The sequence below is a fragment of the Rhinolophus sinicus genome, chromosome 17 (genome assembly GCF_057876585.1).
Source record: "Rhinolophus sinicus isolate RSI-liver-muscle chromosome 17, RSI-T2T, whole genome shotgun sequence".
Classification (NCBI taxonomy): domain Eukaryota; kingdom Metazoa; phylum Chordata; class Mammalia; order Chiroptera; family Rhinolophidae; genus Rhinolophus; species Rhinolophus sinicus.
This window is the reverse complement of record NC_142517.1, coordinates 60646521-60668053: the sequence shown is the minus strand read 5'-3', so window position 1 is coordinate 60668053 and position 21533 is coordinate 60646521. Positions and strand designations below refer to the sequence as shown.

Sequence of the window (21533 nt, the reverse complement as noted above, 5' to 3'; positions counted from 1 at the left end):
ACCTAACAATGTACCATGCAATTTCCCATGGCATTAATTATTCTCATACAGTGTCATATTTAATGGCCACGTAGAGTGGATATATCGGGGATTATCTTACCCATCACCTGTGGTGGAACATTTAGGGTGGTGTGATATTTCAATAGCACAGACCATAACAGACACCTTTACTGTCTACCTTCACATTCGTCTAGTCTTGAGCATATAGGCTGTGCTGTGAGTACATGTGCACTTTCATCCATGGGCATGGCAACCTCATGACTGCCCGGTCATGGCAAGGTCTCCTCTTCTTTAAGCAGCTGGAAGAGCAGCAGAGGCCCAGGGATTCCAGCCATCTGGAGGTATTTGGCTCAGATTACTGGAGAAAATTCTAAATATTGGAGAATTAATGAGCAAATAGTTTCAGAGAGCACGGGGCAGAGAATTTAGCAGCTTGGGGCCATTTGTTTTATGGAGCAGGAGGATTTGAGGCTGTGACTCCCCTGGGTTTGTATTGGCCACTCCCTGGTGCCTGCACACCCAGCTCCACAAATCCTTCAGCCTTTCTTCCTGTGGGAACTCCCCAGTCACAATGGCTTGACAGCTCAGGGCCAACCAAGGAAAGGACTCACAGGGCATGGACTCTGCTCGGGCCTCTTGTTCTTTCTCCCCGCAAGAAGCTGGGCTCCTCATGGGGCTCTGAAGGTTTTGCCTCCAGGTAGATGTTGGGGTTACCTCGTCTCAGATGGTGGTCCTGCTATCGGGATGCATTCTCAGTAGGGGTACTTCTCAGAAACGCCACCTGGACCTGTACACCTTTGTCTGGAAGCCAGCCTCAAAGCAGTAGTGGGGAAGAGGAGCCTGGGAAGAAGGAAGGTGGCATGCGCGCTGTAGGCACCAGTCCCGAGATTAGCGTGAGAGGGGTGCCCATGGACACGGGGCGGGGGGGCATGTGCTCAGTAAGCTCAGGCAGTAGCTGGTCTCTCTTTGGGGACAGGAGGCTTTCCTTTGCATCTGGGGAACCTGGCTAGAGGTACAGGAGTGGTCAGAGTGCTTGCCAAATAGCCCAGGTTGGATAGGAGACAGGAACCACAACATTCAGAGGGACCACTCAGATAAGTGTGAGCAACGTGGCTTACAGGTGTGTGGTGGGAAGCTGAGGAGGCAGTTTTTAGCTCTTGTTTTCTGAATTTACTCCAGTCACTTACTTGTTCACTCACTCATGTATTTGTTTATTCACATAATCAACGCTTATTATTGAGTGTCTACCATGTTGCCCGGAAAAGAAGACCCAGCCGGACAATCAGCTCTAATGTGTCTTTTGGAGCAAAAATTAATATAAGACCCGGTCTTATTTTACTATAAGACCGGATCTTATATAATGTAATGTAATATAATATAATATAATATAATATAATATAATATAATATAATATAATATAATACCAGGTCTTATATTAATTTTTGCTCCAAAAGACGCATTAGGGTTGATTGTCCTGCTAGGTCTTATTTTCGGGAAAACACGGTATTAGGTTGGTGCAAAAGTAATTGTGGTTTAAAAGGTTAAAAATAATTGCAAAAACCTCAGTTACTTTTGCACCAACCTAATACAACGTGCCATGCCCCATACTAAGGCTACCAAGATGAACAGGGAAGAGAGGAGTGTTACGTTAACTTAGCCTCAGCTATGTGTCTGGTACCTTCAAATAAATGTTCTCCTTTAATCATCACCTATGAAGTAAGTGTTCTTATCTCTGACGGGCAGCAGAGACACAGAGAGGTTAAGCCAGTTGTTCAAGGGCACACACCTGGTAAGTGCTTTACTCAGGGCTGTCTCTTAGGATGTGCTGCCCTGGGGGAGCTTGCCATGCCATGCAGAAAATAGCTCGTTGAGCACATAGTGGCCAGGCATGCCCACTGTGGCTGCCTGAGAAGGAGCACTGGAGAACCCACTCCTTACCCTGCCCTGATCCAGCCTCCAAAGGATCTTGTTAAATAAGGTTGCAGAGGCATTCTGCTAGCAGGGGTTAGAGGCCAGGGGAGCCATCAGTTTGGAAGACTTCTAGAAAGATGTACTGCCGTGCATCTATAAAGTTCATTTCATGTTTAACCTCAGTGCCCCAGGCCCTCAGGAACCCCAGGAGGGAGAACCACCTCTGATTAAGTTTATCCTTAGAGGATCCTGTCGGCCACCTTCCCCTCCCACCAGCTGTCTCAGCTTCCTTTTATTCAAGCTAAGGAATCTAAATTATTTCTCTAGTTACTTTCTCTGCCAGCCCAACCACAGTATTGGGTCCATGCTAAACCACGAGTGTTAGAAACTGGGCCATGAGTGAGGCAGATAGTGGGTGATAGGATCTAGTGGTTAAAACTTGAGATACATTATCGGGTCTCATTTTGACTTTGCCTTCCACCAGTGGTTCCCGGCCATTTAGGGAGCCATCGACCCCTTTCAAAATCTGATGAAAACTAGAATTACACAGATTCTTTTCTCAGAAAAATAGGCACATATGGTCATATATGCAATAATTTGCCTGCGGTTTCATGAGAATCATGGCCCTCCCCAACCACACACATTTTTGAGGCAGGGTTAGGAAGCCTGCCTCGGGTTACCAAGTACTCCTGGAATGTGTGGCTTAGACGTCCTCTGGTGAGCAGAGCTGAGAGTTACCTAGGCAACCGTTGGCAGACACCTCACAGCCCCTTCTTTTCCGTAATTCTGGAGAAGGATTCTAGCTTCATGAGATATTGGTTTACCCCTGGTTTCCTATTTAGCGCTTGACATTGTTATGCTTGTTTCCAGAGAAACCGCAGCGCCATGAGTTAGACTGTCCTCTGATCTTGGTAGTTTCCTAGCTTAGGCTGGCTCCTGGTTACGCCGGGTCTGCAGGAGACTTGGTTGCTTATCTCTGGCAAACATGAAACTCATCATCTGTTACTCTGGTGAGGGTCTGGGTCGGCAGGGGAGAAAAACCACCAGGACATAGCTTCTCTTGTCTGTTCCCCTAAACCCACCAGAGGGACTTCAGTCTTCACCACCATCCTGTCCAGTCCAAGACCTTGCTGACAGTCCTATAACTCTGCCATTTCTCTAGTTACTGTTCTTTCACTTTTTAGACACTTTTTTTAGAGCTCAAGTTTTATTATCCCTTTGGGATTTTCTTGTACGTATGTACCTCTGTCATCATGTTTCTTACATGATATTAAAATTACATGTTGATATATCTGATTCTCTCCCTAAACCAAAAGTCCCTTCAGGTCAGAAATTCTACATTTTTAAATCATTGTGCCTCCAGTGACTGGAACTTTACCTGGCACGTATAGGTGTTCAGCAGATATTTATTGAGCTGAATTGCGCAATGTTTAGATACCTGAGATAATAATCTAAGGAGAGAGTAAGAAACTCCTTAAAACTCTAGGGATGTTTCCACGATCAACCCGTCCACCTCAGATATGGTCAGCCAGTTTATTAAAAAACCTAAACATAGTATTGGGAGCCATACAGAGTTCATGCTGTCTGATTTCTATGGGAGGGTGTGTGTGTGTGTGTGTGTGTGTGTGTGTGTGTGTGTGTGATGTGCACAGACCTTTCTTTCTTGGTTACTGAAATTACTTGAAAACAACACCAGGACAAATGTTTTCATTCTCTCCAGTAGTCTTTCCATGCCTATGTCCCTTCAACACTTCTTCCCATTTGTTTATCTCCTTGATCTATCTTAATGGCTCTTTCACGCCTGCCCCTTTCTCATTTGGTTCCATGTATCCCAGGACAGGCTGGACAGCAGCCACTCCAAGTAATAACGACACAACTAGCTCAGGACCAAGGACAGCAGCACGCATGTCCTTGAAATGGGAGAAGGTGCTTTCATTTGGTTTGTTAAAGTTTGTTCACTAATATGACCTTTGGGTGTGGCCCTTCTTGCCTGCTGGGCTGCAGTTCTAGTTATTCCTTTGGCCCTCGTCATTCCATGTCTGTGGTGGGCCTGTGTCCAGGTTGTGCCTGGTATGTCGCTCCCACCAATGGGCATGGTAGTGAGACGGGTAGGAATGGCACAGCGGTGGAATCAGAAAACATGAGGTGGGAGCAGAGGTGAGAGGGAGTGCTCCAGGCGCTGCTTGTGAGGGTCTCCTGCTCTGAGCTCTGCAGTCAGCTGCTGCTGCCGCTGTATGCCACCTACCCCTGAATTTCAGGCCATAGGAAACGGGGAGAGGGACGAGGCAGTGGGGAGATGCTGGGCCATTTCATGTTTGGATGACTGCCAGAGTGCTTGTCACAATGACAGAGGCCAAAGCTGGCTTTTCCAATCAACAGTTTTAGCTTGAAAGTCATTATGCCCTGATTAAATTAAACTCAGTTACAATACTATCAGAGATAGACACACTGGGGAAGAGGGCGGGGAGCTGACGGATAATGAGGGTCCCAAGGAGTGAGACGTGTGTCTGAACTTCTGCAGCACATACCTTGCACCTCTGCGTACCTTTTAATTCTCTCTCAATATAAAAGCAAATACACTGCTAATGTCCGACAGTCGGTTCATATTCATGACTGACTAATTCGTCTCTGGCTAATGTTCTGTGTTACCTCACGGAGCCATCCAAGAGTAACGCTCAACATAACAAAAAGACAATAAATCTCCCACCATCACCACCATCTGTGAGGGATGAGCACTTTAAGTAACGGGGTCAGTTAGCACAGAATTGGTTAAAAAAAAGTGATGGGCAGATATAATCACTTCCGAAGCGGTTATTTTCTTGTGTCTAGAGTACACTGAGTGATGTCGGCTTCTCCGGGGAGGGAGGGAAGGAAGGAGGGGGGATGAGTTAGCCTGTGTGTATTGCAGCTGAGGTCTCAACTCGAGCTAATATAAAATCTTGTGAAGACTAAACAGAAACAGTTTGCTCATTAGCTGGGCTTAGAGAGGTGTTACCCACATGTTTAAAGTGCTAATTATTAGCGATCTTTAATGGAGTTAATTTAGCAATGGTAAGTGTTACAAATTTCTGCTCTTTAAAAGTCGCCCATTAGCTAGGACTTTATATCTAATATTGACTTTGGAAAGTTAATATTGAAATTGGCCACAATTAGAGTTCATCTGGGAGTGTGAGAAAGAGAAAGATGGAGACGGGGTAAGAAATAGGCAGCTGAGAGGGACGCGGGGAGGGAGAGGCACCGCAATTATTAAGCGTCTTTGTTGTGGAAGGTGCCCTGTCCCTGTAGATGACTGAGAGTCAGTCCCGGGGTTCCCTCATTAAGCACTAGCTGTTTGTAGGCACTGGACATACGGAGATCACCACCCGTCCCCGCCTGCAGAGAGGGGACCAGATGCAGCAGTGGAGATGGCACGGCAGTGAGGTGCTCGCCATGGGATGTACAGAGAAGGAGGAACCCGTGCAGCCCGGGGTGGGGGGCCAGGGAAGCCTCCCAGGGAAGGTACACCACTCACTGTGGTGCAGGGCAGGAGACAGTGTGACCAGCGACGTTCAAATGCCTGTCAAGGTTGAGAGATGGTAGACATCGCTTCTCCCAAGTGTAAAAACTATTCGACTGGCTGTTATATCACGTCTCTGGCGATTGCCTCACGTTGCATGAGGTCTCTTCTGTTTGCTTAGGAAAGTGTAGTATTAGCAATTGCCAAAGAGGAGCCCTTGCTGTGTTTTGTTTTGTTTTTCCCTCTCCCCTTCTGCATTGAAATAAGGTTAGTTGAGGATCATGACTATCCTTCTCTTAGAAGTCCCGTGGCCCGAGGCCAGCGGGGAGAGCTCCACCACACTGTCCCTTTTCATGGCTTCAGCCCATTTAAGCAAGGAGGAGGCTTTGACACTTGTGGTGTCAGTGGTGAGGGACAACGGCAGGAGCTGGCCTCACCGTGGGCGGGTGGGTCCCCAGGTTAGAAGAGGCAGGTGGATCGCCACCCTGGGCCGTGTGTTCTGCTGCCCAAGCTCTTTCGCCACCAGATTTACTCCTTCCTCTCAATGCACACTTCCTGCCTCCGTGGTAGTTGTTTTAATGAGAGCTACAAGGAGCGTACTGGGATTTGTAGTCGCTGAAGGAGTCTTCCAACAGGCGGTTTCCTCGGTAGCTCGTTAGTGTCTATAAAGAGGAGACAAGACATTAACCTTCATCTGTGAGTGTGTGTGTGTGTGTGTGTCTTTCTCTCCTGCTCTTACCCTTTTTCCTCTTACTCTTACCCTCTCTCTCCTTCTCTTATGTTAATGTAGGAAAGGGTGGGGAGGAGAGATGGGACAGTGAGGGGATGAAAATCATCGCCTGTACCCACCGATAGGTTCCCGACTGTCCCCAGTTGCACTGACAGTGTCTTTCCCCAAGGGCTTTGCCCATCTGCTCCCTATACAGACAGGACTTCACATCTCTTTGCTTTATGATGCAGGCCCACGTTGCATCTTCACAGGGTCTCACACAAACTCTCCTGGCAGGCTCTCAGGAGGTACCTCACAGACGAACCTTCTTCCTGCCTCTCTTGGAACTTAGGGAGAAGACAAAAACAGACCAAGTTCCAGTGTTCCCTGCCCCCACGTTCCACCGTCTGCCTCAGCATGGATCATGTTTCCTATCCTCTTCCATCTCCTTGAAGATAAAGGAGAATGTGCTGTGGAGCTTGGGTCCAGCTCTGCCCTGGAGCCCCAGCCTTTCCCTGGGACCAGCCAGATCCCACCTAGCTCTGACCCTTGCTGAGGCAGTCCGAGCTCTCTGAGCTTCCAAAGGCGTCTGCAGCCGTATCTTTGCTGTCGCCTAGCCTGGAGCCCACACTGCTGCGAGATCAGGTTCAGAATGAGAGCACAGAGCCCACCCACCGCAGCCATGCCCTCCTTCCCATCACCCCCTAACCGTTTTCCTGTTCAGCCAGTGCGCTCTCTCCATCTCTGGCCCACAGCTTGCTTGCCCCTTCTTCTCTGCCTTGGCATGCTCTGCTTCCCACCAGAGCACCAGGCCATGGCACGTACTTGATTCAAAACCTGGCTCAAAGATCGTCTCCTCGGGGGAGTTGCCCTGATGAATCGCTTCCAGCTCACCCCCCGGGTCCCCATCTTCTTAGGATCTGGGCGTGCTCAGGTTCAGTTTAATATTTCTTGGGCCGCTTTTGTGTGACAGGCACCGCACTAGGTGTTGAGGTAGGAAAACAAGTAAGATGTGGTCCTACCCTCAGCGTGTCAGGATCAGTTTGTGGGGAGCAGAATGAAAACACAGAAACGCTTTTCAGGGGTGCTAGAGTATAAGTTACAACCAGGGACACCGCAACCTGACTTAAGTCAGGGAAACAGCACGGAGGAAATGATGGATTAGAGAGAGATTTAAGAGGTAGAATCAACAGAACTGAGTAACCGAATCGCTATTTGGGAGGTAGGAGTGGAAAAGTCTAGGTGCCACCTGGGTTTCTGTTTAATTAACTCAGTGGATGATGGCACCGACATCGGGATTCAGGGGGTACAGGGCAGCCAGGTTGAGGGCAAGAGGGCGGGTCTTTATCAGAATCTTAGCATCTTACGTTGTTTTTTATACAGAGCATGGTAACGACCTGGTGTCAGGGGAAATGGACGTTCAGTCTCCTATGAGGCTGGAAACTGTCAGAGGGCAGCAACTGGGTCTCCCCTCCAAGGAGAGAATTGCCTGAGGCGGGCACTGAGTTATCATCGAATGTAGACCTCCCTGGGGTGGGGGCACCTCGACTTCCTCTGTTTCCCTTTCAGTGTCGCTCAGCGTGCAGGGCTTGGGACCCATGGGTGGGAGCGCAGGTGTGATCAAGAGGCATGAACCCACTGGCCCCCTGCCCTCCAGGGCCGGCTCAGAGGTGGCATCTTGCTCTGTGAAAATGATCAGTGACAGTATTTATGGTACTGAGAGCAGTGAGGAAGGCAGGGCTCTGGGGGTTGGGGGAGGTGGAAGATTTGTTGGGAAATTAAAATGTTTGATGCAGAAAAGAGTGGTTGAAGCTACCAAAATTCTGAGCAGTCTAGATAGGTATTATTCATAAACATTCCTACTGCCAAAAAACAAGACACGGCCCAGTCTCAGTGCCCTGGAAGGGGACGGTATCTATGTCGCAGGTAGCCGTTTTATTCCGGAGCTGAATCTGAGTGATGGGTTACAGGGTAATGGCTGCATCCATGGTGAAGATGGGAGGCGTGATAATCAGCCCTGGACCAGATTTTGTTCAGATGAGGTTCTGTTTAGATGAGACTAAAGGGTGCTTTTATCTGTCTCTGCCTCTGGGGCAACTCTAGAATAGGAAGAAAGACTTTCGTGTACAGCACTTCCCCACAGTGACGTGCATACGGATTCCCTGGGTCTCTTATTAAAACGCTGGTCCTGACACTGTGGGTCTGGGGAGGGCCCGAGATGCTGCGTTCCTAGCAAAGTTCTCGCTGGTGGGCGATGCGTATTACTGTGAATAGCAAGGCCTCGGGACTTGCCTTTAGGAAGTCTTTCTTTTGAGCGCCCTTGCGCGCTATATGGGTGATTTCCCATCTCTGATAAGAGCTCATTATCCTTTCTACACACTCTTGTCTCTCTTTGTGTGGAAGCCCCCTGGAGAGCAGGGTCCATTCTTTATTTGTCTTAGTATCGCCACAGCCTAACGTGAGGCCTAACCCTTAATAGGTGCTCAATAAAGAATTGATGAAAGAATGAATGTAGAAGGAGCAGACTGTCCAAGTCATGCCCAAACCGCAGTCCGGGCTAACAAGCTCTTGGCACTCAGTTATAAGTAGATCTCTGTTGTGCAGCAGATCGGTCAGTGTTTCAGTGCCCCCGTGATCCAGGCTCCCATGCTGGACACCACCAGGATGGAGTGGAAAAAGGAGGCAGACTCCTGAGCATTGGGAAATTTGGCATCTCAGCGGTGAAACAGGGTGCAGGCCCACTAAAGCAATGTTAGCATACTTACACAGTAACGTCTAAATTAGTGCAAATTAAAGGGGTGTGACTAAGAACCAAAGGCAGTAAGGAGCAATCCATGGGTACCCTGGCAGCTTGCACCTCCAAAGGCTTAACGCTTAGTTGTCTGTTTCTTATTGAAATCAGGATTGCTTTCTGAAGGAAGGCAACATGGAGCACGAGGTCCCCAGCTGCCTAGGGGGCACCCACTGCCATCCCAGAGCCATGACACCATGGATAGGGACTGTGACACAAAGGGCCAGTTCTGCTGTGGCCACAGATAGGCTGGGAGCCAGAGGAAGGACGCTGGGCGTTTCCCAGCCTGGGGACGGGTGACTAGGAGAGTGTGAGGAAAACAGGCAGTGGCAATGTAAGCGTAACACCTTGGGAGCAAGGAGGAGGCGGAAGTGGGGCTGGGAGAAGACCCATGCTGGAAGTCCTGGGGAGACGGTGCTGGTCATTTTTACTTCCCTAAGAGACGTAGAGCATTTCAACTTTGCTAATTAATAGGAACAGCAGGCTTGTAATCGTGCCAGCAGCAGGACGTGGAGCGGGTAAGATGGGCACTGCCTGCCAGGGGAGCGCCTTTGTCCGTAAGAGAAAGCACAGCACTCACAGCGGAGCAGCTCCGTGACGGTGCCCTTTGGGTTGTTGGGTTTTTTTCCTTTTCTTTTCTCTTGCATTAACTCCAATGGTGTAGGGGCTTTTATTTGTTCTCAGGCTTTCTTTAGAGGTAGCAAGGTGCCTACTGTGTCAACAGGCTGTACTTTTAGAGGTGGAAGCTGGTATATGGTTAATCTAGAGTTTATAATCGAATAGTGCTATTGAACATGCCTTGTATCGGAGACTGCACTTGCAGTACAAGTTCTTCCTCACAGAAGTTCTTCCATCACTAGTCTCCCCTTTTGGTAACTTGGGCTGCCTGCAAAATAGGGTGATGGGCCATGTGCATCTCACTCCCTCAGCTGATTCCTGGGACGGAAGGAGCTGGGAGGCCAGGGAAGAGTTGTTTTGTCTTCCCGAAGTACATTGACTCTCCCTAGGGAATTTGTTCCCGGTACTTCCTTTCAAAGCATATTGATTTCAGAATCTGAGGATCTTAAAAGCCAGTAAATACGAAGAAAAGATTTGATCAGATACCACTTCACACCTGTTAGAATGGCTATTTTCAACAAGACAGGTTATAGCAAGTGTTGGAGAGGCTGTGGAGAAAAAGGAACCCTCATACACTGCTGGTGGGAATGTAAATTGGTGCAGCCGCTATGGAACGCAGTATGGAGATTCCTCAAAAACACTAAGAATAGAATTACCACATGACCCAGCAATCCTTTTAATGGGTATCTACCCCAAAAGTATAAAAACATCTGTAAAGATGCATATGTACCTCTAGGTTCACTGTAGCAGTATCCATAGTGGCCGGGACATGGAAACAACCAAAGTATCCTTCGATAGGTGACTAGATAAAAAAGATGTGGTCTGTATACACAGTGGAAGACTACTCGGCCATAAGAAAAGATGAAATAGTGCCATTTGCGACAACATGGATGGATCTTGAGATTATCATGCTAAGTGAAATAATTCAGACAGAAAAAGTCGAGAACCATATGACTTCACTCATATATGGGATATAAAACTGAAAGGAACAAATGAACAAGACAAACAAAAACGAGACAGGCAAAGACAACCGTTTAGTGGTTACCAGAGGGTAAAGGGGTCAAATATATGGTGACGGAAGGAGATTTCAATTTGGATGGTGAACACACAATGCAATATCTAGATGATGATGTATTATAAAATTGTGTACTTGAAACCTATATAATTTTATTAACCAATGTCACCCCAATAAATTTAATAGAAAAAAAAAAGGTTTGAAAAGTCTTAGACTATTCGAGCTGAGTGGCACTTCAGAGACCAGCCACTCAGTTCAGCACATGGGGTGACAGATGAGGCCACCGACCTGTGCAAGTCACTTTAGGAAGGCTTAGCATTTCATTCATTTATTTATCATTTCATCAACTATTTATGGAACATTCACTATGAGTCTGCCCAGACATGTACCTGATAGTGAAAACATGTTGCTATTTCCCTGGTCCTGTTTGAGTTGGCGTTGAATGAACTTCCCCTTGATTGGTAGTAGATTCTGCCGGCTGGGTTCACAAGGGCCCTGGGGCAACTGAGCCCTAGGGACTTCAGCCAGTGCACATAGGTGTTCTACGCAAAGTCACCCGCTTCTGAGCTGCTGCTAATTAGTTGAGCTCTACTTGGCTTGGTATAATACATATGTTGTTGAAACGTTATTTGTAATTCAATTTTTTTGGCAAATGAAGAACTCATTCAAACCAGGAAGGCATATTGTATTTAAAGAAACCCTGGAGCAACTCCTTTTGTGATGTGAAAAAATGTTGTTCGTGTTGTTAGAAAGGATTATCCCCTAGATCAGGATTTGGTAAATCTGGACACGTTAGGTTTCTTTGGTGGGTACAGCCTGGCAGATACGGCAGAGGTGCGCTGACGTGGATGGGGGAAGACTTGCCTGGGGAGAGGAAGCGCTAGGAATCGTAGAGCAGCCCAAGCCAAGATACCGACATTTCCTGGAGCCCGGGATTGCCAGCGGTGTGGACACGTGGCTCCCCGTCTCTCGTCTGGAAGAGACAAGTGGTGGGCATGATGAGTGGGGTGCAAAGGATGAGACGCAGACCTCCCTTCCTTTTCCACGGGTGGGAGCAAAGAGGGAGAAGGATTGGGAACATTTTGCTTCTATAGCAAACTCCAGACCCTTCCTTAAGGTCTAGGGCGTGTGTGAAATTCAGGCTGCGTTGTGTACTTTAACACAGGAGGGAGGAGAGGACATGCAGTGGGAAAATAGGGCAGGAGTTTAAGAGAGAAGAGGTTACACGGATTCTTGTTACCCAGTAAAATCTCATTAGTTTGGTTCTTGCTAGCTTTGAAATTGTAAATAACCTGGAAGAAGACAGGGCTGCAGTTCAGATTTTCATATCAAAAAATTTTTTTATAGAAATGAATAATGTGCGTAGTGATGTGGAGGAGAATGTCTTAAAACTGAGGTAACGAAAGATATTTCATATATGAAAATAAGCTATTTTGATGCAGAAGCATCACTTTACATAAACCATTCGTATATTAATTGTAAAGGATCCTTGTTTCATTGGTAAAGCCCGGTACGACTCTTCCTTACCAAGAAAGCTGAAACTTGCATGAGGGTAAAAAACAAACCTATGTATCTCTTTGTAATTTCTATTAATCCTAATTAGTTTCTACTAGTGAGGTTTAATAGCTTTTGTGTGTTGGAAGATAAAGTCAGAACATAAAGATCTGTAGACACAAAGGACAGAAAGTACAAAACAATGCTTATAGTTAGAACTTTATTTTGATGGTGGCATTTTTTCTTCCATTGCCTGCGGTCTTCTCGATGTGAGCCTTGCAGTGGTCACTCCAGCATCAGGTCCTGTGGACCAACTTGTACAGAGAAGCTACTGGTGAATAAAAAGGCTCACTGTCTTCATTTAGTGAAAACTGAAAAAGAAGAAATAGGTGAACTCATCAGAGACACTTAGGAAATGTGTTTTGGGTTAGGGTATGACATCTGACCATGGCAGCTGGCATTCTGGGGACCCATCACTTCTCTGTGGTTGAGTGGGCAACGGGCTCATTTCCCTTCACTCAGTGGTGATCTTCATTCATCCTGGGTCGTTACCCAAATTCCCAACATTTCTGGATCTCTTGAAATAGTCAGCGTGCCGCGATTGAGACAGCCCTGAGTGGCACTGTCCTGCCCAGCACGTTTCTCCCCCTGTAGATTGTCACATTTGTACTGCAAGGGAGTAAGCCAAGTGTAGAAAGGCTCTCGAAGGGGTGTCCGGGGTCTCTGGTTCTGTCTCACTGAGCTGACACAGAGCCACATCTCTTCTGGGGCCCATCTATGCCATGTCCCCAGTGGGGATACCCAGTAGAGATCTGAGTGTGGGCTGGCTTTCCCTGCGAGTTCTTGTGGCATATTCAGGTTAAACGACAGGGACACAGTGGGCTGGCGTGGGGTTTTGTGTGTGTGTGGAAGCTGAGTCCTCCCTTCCCACGCATCTCACCCCGGGCTGGGTTGTCCTTTGCCCCTCCGAGCACATTGTTATCTTCCTTTCTGTGTGAGCCCCAGGCCTCTGCCTCTAACCCCCTAACAGGAATTCAACTAGACCCCAGAAAGGACTTTCCAACAGAGCAGTGAGAGTTAGGCAGAGAATGAGTTGCTGAAAAAGGGAGTACATTTCCTTCCCAGGAAATTGGTGTGTCCTACCTCCAGTTTGTTGTGGGCTGATGATAGTGACCCTGAAGAGGAAGGAGAGAAAAGTGGAGGAAGGGATCGCATTCAGTGTTGCTTCTCACTTGGGGATTCTTGTGGGTTTCTTTCCCATTTGTAAACTGCAGACTAACAATTGCTGTGCCACATAGAGGAAAGGCAAAAAGAATTATTTATGGCATTGTGATCCATCTTTATATTAATGAATGTGTTCAACAGACATTTACTGAGTGTTTACTGTGTACCAGGCACTAGACGTACAAAGGTGAGTTTTTACCAAGCCCCGTCTTCAGTTCACAGCAGCAGGGTACTGTTGTTGCCTCCAGGGCATGGAGCTTCCTACCACGTTTCCCTGAAAATAAAACCGGGTCTTATATTAATTTTTGCTCCAAAAGACGCATTAGGGCTTATGTTCAGGGGCTGTCATCCTGAAAAATCATGCTAGGGCTTATTTTCCAGTTAGGTCTGATTTTCAGGGAAACATGGTATATGTGCGCGGGGTGTGACTTAGACTGTTTTCTCCCTAAAAGGGACCAGGAGGACCTCGCCCCCTTGGTCACCCCTGTGGCCTGTCACCGTGTGGAAGTGTTCTTTCTGTGGTGGACTCTCTCCTATTCAATTGGGCTGGCTGTAGGGCCTGAAGAAGGCCTAACTGTCTGGCCCACGATGAAGCAGGGAGGCTGAGGGTGGGCCCCAGGGATTCAGCTCTCTGACCTCTTTCACCCTGATTCCGTCTGTTCTGTTATCCCACAGGTTCTTTTCGGAATGATGGTTTGAAAGCTTCTGATGTCCTTCCCATCCTAAAGGAAAAAGTGGCCTTCGTGTCTGGTGAGTGTCTGTGGGACTTTCCTGTGTAATGAGCCTTGAGAGGTTGTGTGTGTGTGCACGTGTGTGGCACCCACTTCTTTGTGTGTTAGTGAGAGAGAGCGGGGGTGGGAGTTTTGCTCGGAGCAGCCGCTTCCTCTCTGCAGAGATAGGAGCTCTGGTACCAGCGGGGACGTTTACAGCCACAGGTGGTGTCCCTGCCATACCCCTCACCCCCACACACATACACCTCAATATACCCACCCTGCCAGCTTAGCAGGCCCGGCCGGAGCCGCTGAAGCCCCTCTGAGACACGCTGTACCTGCAGGAATGTCCGCTTCACAATTCCCAGACGTTTTACTTGGGGGGGGGGGCGGGGATTCATATCTGAGTGGGTCAGGGACAGGATATTAAAACACTCTCGGACTCCTTATTTCTCCTTCCTGGTAAAGGGAACTCAAGTGCGTGTCTGTATTTATTTATTTTTCTGAATAGTGACTTCCAAATATTTATTTCTGACGTCTCTCTCCAACCCCATTTATGCACCTAGACCTTTTCATGTCTGATTCAGGGGTCAGCAAACTAGAGCCTATAATTTGTCACATGTCAGCCACCTGTTTTTTTGTAAATAAGGTATTATTGGAATGCAGCCATGTGAATGTGTGTAACTTGTTTATCAGTTTCCCATTGCTGCCGTAACAAGTGGTCACAAAGTTGGAGGTTTACAAAAGCAAAAATGGACTCTCCTACAGTGATGGAGGGCAGAAGTTCAAAATCAGTTTAGTGGGCGGAAATCAAGCTGTCAGCAGTGCCTTCCTCCCTGCAGAAGCCCTGGGGGAGAATTTGTTGTTCCTTGCCTCCTCCAGCTTCTGGTGGCTGTCAGCTTTCCTTGGCTTGTGGCCGCATCTCTCCCATCTCTACCTCTGTCACCACATTGCCTTCTGCAATTCTGTGTGTGTCAAATCTCCCTCTGCCTCAGAGTAAGGATTCTTGGGATTGCGTATAGGGCCCACTCAGAGAATCCAGGATAACCTTCCAGTCTCAAAATCCTTAATCACATCTGCTAAGATGCTTTTTCCAAATAATGTGACGTTTATAGTTTCCAGGGATGAGGACCTGATATGTTTGGGGAACCGTTATTCAGTCCACTACAAGTATTGTCCGTGGCTGCTTTGTCACTGCAACGCAGAGCTGAATAGTTCCAGGAGACCCCAGATGGCTACGAGCCTAACATATTTACTGTCTGGCCCTTTAAGAAAAGTGCGGTGACTCCTGATGTAATGGAAGCCACACCGCAAGGTACACCAGCACCGCTCTGAGTGCCAGATCTAGGGCTTCACACAGGCTCCTGGATCAGCGTCTCTGGCAGGGGCTGGGGGGGATGGCAATGTGAGTCTCCAAGGATCACATTTAAAGAAACATGCGCAAATGCTTAAGTGTCACGGACTGAGCCTTTGTTTGTGGATGATCCTGGTCATGTGCAAGGAGTGGCCGTGGAGTCACAGGGTAGGAGCCAGTACAGTCCCACGGTGCAGGGATTCACCCCTCCAGCGCTGCGGGTCTTGCAGATGGGCGACTGCCAGAATGGAGAGAAGGGAGAGAGGGGAGGAGCAGCCCAGCAGGAGGTGTCTCCCACCTTCCCGGAGGGAGGAGGCACGTCCAGTGATTCCGTGTCGGGGTGGGAGGTGAGGGCAGAGTACGTGATGGGAGTATGTGAGCCTTTGGAAGGCTCTACAGGCATCCCACATTGTTATGCTTAGCAGTGGTAACAGTAGTGGCAGCAATGGTAACACAGGTGTTTTCTTATTGCTGCTGCGGTTAGAGGAGCGTTGCCAGGAAGCTGCCTGTCCCGGTCGGTGTTAGGTGATTGTACGTGTGGTATTCAGGGAGCCAGGTCACTGCAGATGTTGAAGCACAGGCTGATCCGTCCGCAGGATCGTGTGGCAGTGGTTTCAGTGTGGGCAGACTTGTCGCTAAGACAATCTCCAAAGCCTCTGTAAACCTGGATCTGAGCACTTGCTGGGTGTGGGGGGAAGACCTGGTATAGACGTCCTGGAGGTCCCTGGGCAGTGCCAGGCCTCGGCCTCCTGCTGCTGCCCATAATCTGGGCTCCAAGGACATGGCCCACAGCCCCCTAGGTAGTTAATCCCATCTTTTCCTCCTCTGCTTTATGTCCCTGAGCCTGTTTTACTTGATATCTCCCTGTCCCCTGGGTGTTCTGCTAATTCTCCCATTTCCCTCATGCCTGGTGCTTCCTCTACCTGCAGTGCTTTCCCTATACCTTCTGCCAGTCTGAGCCTGTCCTCTTCTTTCCAAGTCAGGTCCCTGTTTGCCTCCTCCAGGAGGCCTTCCTGGCTTGAATGCATAGCTTCTGAGTCCCATCCTGGTCCATGTCAGTTTGGACTTTGCCTTGGAGGCCCTTCCTTGACTGTTTATCTTTTCCCACGTGAATTCACTTGGAGCCTTGGAGCAGGGCCCAGCCAGCCCTAGAAGCACTTCCCAAGTGTAGGGAGTTGTCTTTATGGAACACACAGAAGCAAGGTGCCAGGAAGGAATCAGGGGGATAGACGCTTCCCAGAGCAGGACCGAGGGGGCTCATGTCAGGCGAGGAGCCTGGGGTGAGTCTTATTCCTCTGCACCTGGTGCCAGGAGCATTTGGGCTTAGGGAACATTGTCCTTCTGTGCCTGGGAAGGACGCGGACGGCACCAGGAGATGACTCGCTACATCTGAAAAGCAGAAACCAAACCGAAAAAGCTCCTCGTACCTTTCGCTTTTAGAAGACAAAACACCAACATGAGACAAAATAAGGAAGCCCAGCATTAAATAAGGCAGGGGAGCAGTTAAGTTTTTTGCTAAGAAGCAAGCACTGCAGGAAGGTGGTGAGCAGAGAACAGCTGGCTGTGCCTGCCCTCCCCTGCTGGTCCCCCCAGCGTGGCCACAGTAAAGGAAAGCCACGCTGCCATGGGAACACACATTGGGAATAACCCCGGGCAGCCCAGCAGCTTCTGGCTGTGGGTGTGTGCACGTGAGTGACAGGGTCTGTGCTGTGCCGCAGGGAGCCCGTCCTCCCAGCCCCGCCCGCCCTCCTCCCTCATTCCCAGCCACCCCTTGGCCTCTCTCGGGCTTCCTTTGTGTGCTGTGCCTCCCACTCACAGCATCCATTGTCCCTTTTATCCGACCATCTGTGCGGGGCCCATTTCACCCCTGTTATCTCTGTGTGCACTCACACCCTCCTTTGGGCCACCTCCTGATGTCCCTCTCTGCCACCTTATCTCTCACCAACATCATTGCAGGAGATAACAACATCGTCCCCAGAGAAACTCCGAGTTGCTGTGGCCCAATCGTTGGTTCTCTGGACCTGTGTCTGTCCAAGTGTGTTCCATGGAACACCAGTCCCATGAGATGACCCTCAGAAAAGAAAACGGGGTTCTACTCTCAAATAAGTTTGGGAAATGCTGCACATCAGAGTCCCCCACTTAGAGATCTGCCATGTTCATCAAAGCCCGTGTCCGTCAGGCACACGAAAGTGTGTCCCAAACGACAGAATGACTTCGGTCCCTTCAAAATATCACGTTATCCATTAACATCTTGCAGAAATCTAGGTACATGGACCAAACTTTTGGTATGAATCCCCTGGTGTACGTTCTGTTCCCTCCGCCCCAACTACCGTAAGTGGCTTGTCACTGGAGGCTGACTCCCCCTGCAAACTGTGGGCACCGTTCTCCTCCACCTCAGTCAGGAAGCTGTGCCCTTCCCTGCTTTGGCCTTGCCTCTGCCCGGCCCTGACTTGCCCTGCTCCTGTGGAAGATGGCCAGTGCCAGTTCTAGAACCTCAAACCATCCCCTCCCTCCTGATTCTCTGCCTTCCTAGCCTATAGCTCCTAGCACCAAAGCCTGGTATGAGGAGGCTAATAGCAGGTATTTGATGAGAAAGAGGATGGTGCTTTTGAAGGTCCTGCTACCATCTCTATCACCTTTGCAAAGCGTGGCTTCTTTTGCCTCCCACCCTTTGGGACCCGTTTCCATAACGCACACTGACATGAGCTTATCGCCCTCTGTAACTGCAGCACTCAGGTCAGTTATCAGGCAAATCCTGCAGCGTCATGGCTGTCCCTTTGGCAGTGAAGTCTTCCATCTCCCTACCATGGCCGTGCACATCCAAGACCTTGACACATGATGTGTCTGTCTGTGGCCTTCGCCTCTTACCTTCGACCCTTTCTCATATTCCCTGATCAGTTGGGAGAGGATGGAGATCAGATGAACAAAGCACAGAAGTCTGTGACTTCAGGACTCCACAATCAGAGGGAAACATTCAGAAACTCACACATGGGTGGGGGCCGTGGGAGGCTCTGCTTTCGCTTGGAAGAAATCCTTCTTTGGAAGTCTGAGCTTTAAGCTTCTTTTCTAGCATTAGGAAGGGCCATGCCCACCCCCCCACCCCCCATCCTCTTGCATTAGCTCCCCTTGTGGTCCCGGCTGTGGGGGATGTGATGTGGATTCCCCAGGTGCGTGTGGGATGGGGGGTCTGTGATCACGACACAGCAGTTGTCTTTGTGTAATCACCAGTGCCTGTAAGGACATGGTTACGACACTGTAACTTCGTTCCCATCTAACTTTCCTGAGACAGTTGGCTCTGCTTCCTAATTGGAGCACCCATCAATGAATCAGTGTTTACATTCTAGAATAAGCAGTGACTGGGAAATTTGGAAAATAGAGGAAAGACAAAGCAATCGTGTAAAATCCCAGCCTTCTTATAACAACGGTGCTCATGACTTTGGGGTACTCCCTCCAGCTTTTTTGGATGCGCTATTTAGCAAACATTTGTAATCATAGTGTGTACCAGTGCATTTGTAGTGATTCAGACCTCGGGTATCCTCATTTCCGATAGATTCATGTGCTCCTCCAGCAGGAGTGACAGGTGACACCTGAGGCAGGCAGGCAGGGGTGGATCCTTGGCTATGTAGAAAGCACTTAATTCTTTTCTGTGGATCTAAAAACCTCCCAGCAATGACACCCCGGGCAGATGCTTTAAGGGCTTCTCACCAGGGTCGGCAGTGAATACGGAGCACTCCCACCTCACAGAGCCCTTGCAGAGAAGTGAATAGAAGGTCACATTTTCAAAGACCATAGCACTTTCAATGGCTTGTTTTCTCAAGAAGAACGGTGATACCACGTTCCTTATCATTTCACATCTGGGAAGATTCTCACTTTGCAAAGCGCTTTCCAGTGTGCCATCTCATCAGTCCTTGCGGCAACCCTGGAATGTGGGCATTTTCATCTCCATCTGCACGCTGCAGATTAGGCACCAGAGAAGTCAAGTCTTGCCCAAGAACACACGTTACCCGCTTCCAAACCCCATGCCCTTGTCCTAAGCAGGGGCCAGATTTCTCTGGGCACTGTATATCTGCCTGCTGCACCCAGCACTCAGCCGGCATTCTTCTCCCTCTACAGCACCCTTGCTGGCTGGTTTTCTTATGCTCCCTCCTCTTCCTCCCTGCAGGGGGCCGTGATAAGCGAGGTGGACCCATCCTGACCTTCCCTGCTCGCAGCAATCATGACAGAATAAGACAGGAAGACCTACGGAAACTGGTGACCTATTTGGCCAGTGTGCCCAGGTAAGGTGAGGGGGTATGTCCTGCAGGGGAGGCGGGAGGGCACCTGGGCTGATGCAAGTGAGTTGGAATGAGCCTCCACCCTGCCAGAGGCCGGGTTGTTTCTGCCCTTGTAGTGGATTCTCATTATTCCTGGACCGTCATCAGCCACTGTTCGCCTCATTCCCATTGTTACTTCTGGGATTCATATGAATGGAGTGGGAGCTGGAAGTGGGAACTGTGGGCAGAGGTGCAGGCCCCAGGCTGAGGACCGCAAGGGGCCTAGAACAGGAGGCTGTATGGCCCCGGAAGCTGTAACTGATGTTGGGGAAATGGGAACTCAGGCTGATTCCACTCTGGCTTGTGTGATGGATTATTTTTAAAACCTCTGGCTTAAGAATATGTTTGTGGCTTTTGGAGTTTGGGTCAAATAACTCGTTTCATTCAGGAGGCAGCTGTCAGCTCAGTCTAGGTCATGGATTTTCAATGGGGGTAATAGTGCCACCAAGGAGGGGGGATTGGTTCTTGGAGGTATCAAAAAAAAAAACACTTGCTCTTTTATGTATTAAGCACAGCTCTACATATATATGTAAACAGATATACAGTATATTTGTAGTATTAAAATTGCTTTGGGTGGACGATTCAGGAAAAATGTACAGAAAGTCTCTTTGGGGGCAAGGGATGATGATAATTTTTAAAAAGGTTGAGAAACTGGTTTTTGAGGGTCTCTAGGTGAGTCTGGCCATGGAGGTTAGTGGAGGGAGACATGCCAAGGACGTGGTCTATATCTTTTAAGGAGGGAGAAGTGAAGCCTTTGTCTGCTCCAAGAATCATAGAAAATGAGAGCCAGAAGAGCTCTGAAAAGTAATCTAGGCAAATCCATGTTTTCCTGCCTCCTGCCCCAGGGCTCTCCCTGCCCTCCTCTCCTCCAGCTAGAACTCTGTTCTCCGTCTCTTAGTGCGGCTGTCCAGTGTATGTTGTGGCAAATAAGAAGTGGTGCCTCGGGCTTGCAGAACCTTCATCTTGTGTCTGAGCATTTTATAGGAGAATTAGTAAGTTACAGACAGGAGCTAGAGATGCAGCAGCACCTGTGCTGGGAAACCCTGGGTAATTCTTGAACACGATTAGCTGATTAAGTTCTTCACGCAGGTGTCAAGTGAGGCAAGCACTCCATTTGAAAGAGCTGCAGGAGAGACAAATATAAAGGGATTGTGGGGTGGTGATGGGCAGGTGGTAATGGGGATTTAAAAGCTAGCGTCAAATGCCTGGAAGGATATTGAATAGAATGAGGAGCCCTGAGGAACTCCAAGCAGAAGGCTGTGAACAAATAGACGATGAATCTGAATCGTGTCTATTTTTTTTCCCTTTATGATATCCACCGGGACGAAAGGAGATAAAAGGTCTTAAGCTTCAACAAACGGGATTTAGGTTAGATTCAAAGAAGAACTTCTAAACTTTGTTCATGAGACTTTGGACTGAAAAATAGAATAGAAGATTTTGTTTTCTCCAGGTCTTTATACAGAAGAAATATTCCCATCTGTTTCGGAGGCAAGGATATGGACTGAATAACCCATGACTGATTTAGGTGATTTAGCAATTTAGCTACCTGGAGGCTAAGCAGTTTTAAAAGCACCCTTCCCAGGTTCACTAACAGGCATAAAACCAGGCCTTTTCTAAATCGATTTATAAGCAAAGTTTTCCTGGGGACCCATAGTGGACTCTCAGCTCTTTTAGACCCAGAAGAAACTGGGATCCCTGGAGATAATGCGTGCTCATCTTCTCTTTAGAAGAGAAGGTGAAAGACTTGGAAGAACACTTTTCTTCGTTCTGATTTGTTAAGCAAAGATGGGATAAAGCAGATTGGAAGCAATTAAAAGGGAGAAGATTTCTGCTGGGTGAAGGGGAATGAAACCCGAGACGGGCTGAAAGGAAAGTCATGAAAAAGGAGAAACAGCACA

At 48.5% G+C, this 21533-nt stretch overlaps 1 protein-coding gene across 23 annotated transcripts in view; it reads left to right on the top strand.

Annotated features, from left to right (window-relative positions):
• KALRN (kalirin RhoGEF kinase) overlaps positions 1 to 21533 on the top strand; it is a 622455-nt gene that overhangs the window by 171556 nt on the left and 429366 nt on the right. For all 23 annotated transcript variants that reach the window (XM_019738955.3, XM_019738953.3, XM_019738949.3 and 20 more), the window contains exons 2-3: positions 13934 to 14008; positions 19485 to 19599. In XM_019738955.3, the coding sequence (XP_019594514.2) occupies positions 13934 to 14008; positions 19485 to 19599 (190 nt within the window). The remainder of the gene's footprint in view (positions 1 to 13933; positions 14009 to 19484; positions 19600 to 21533) is intronic.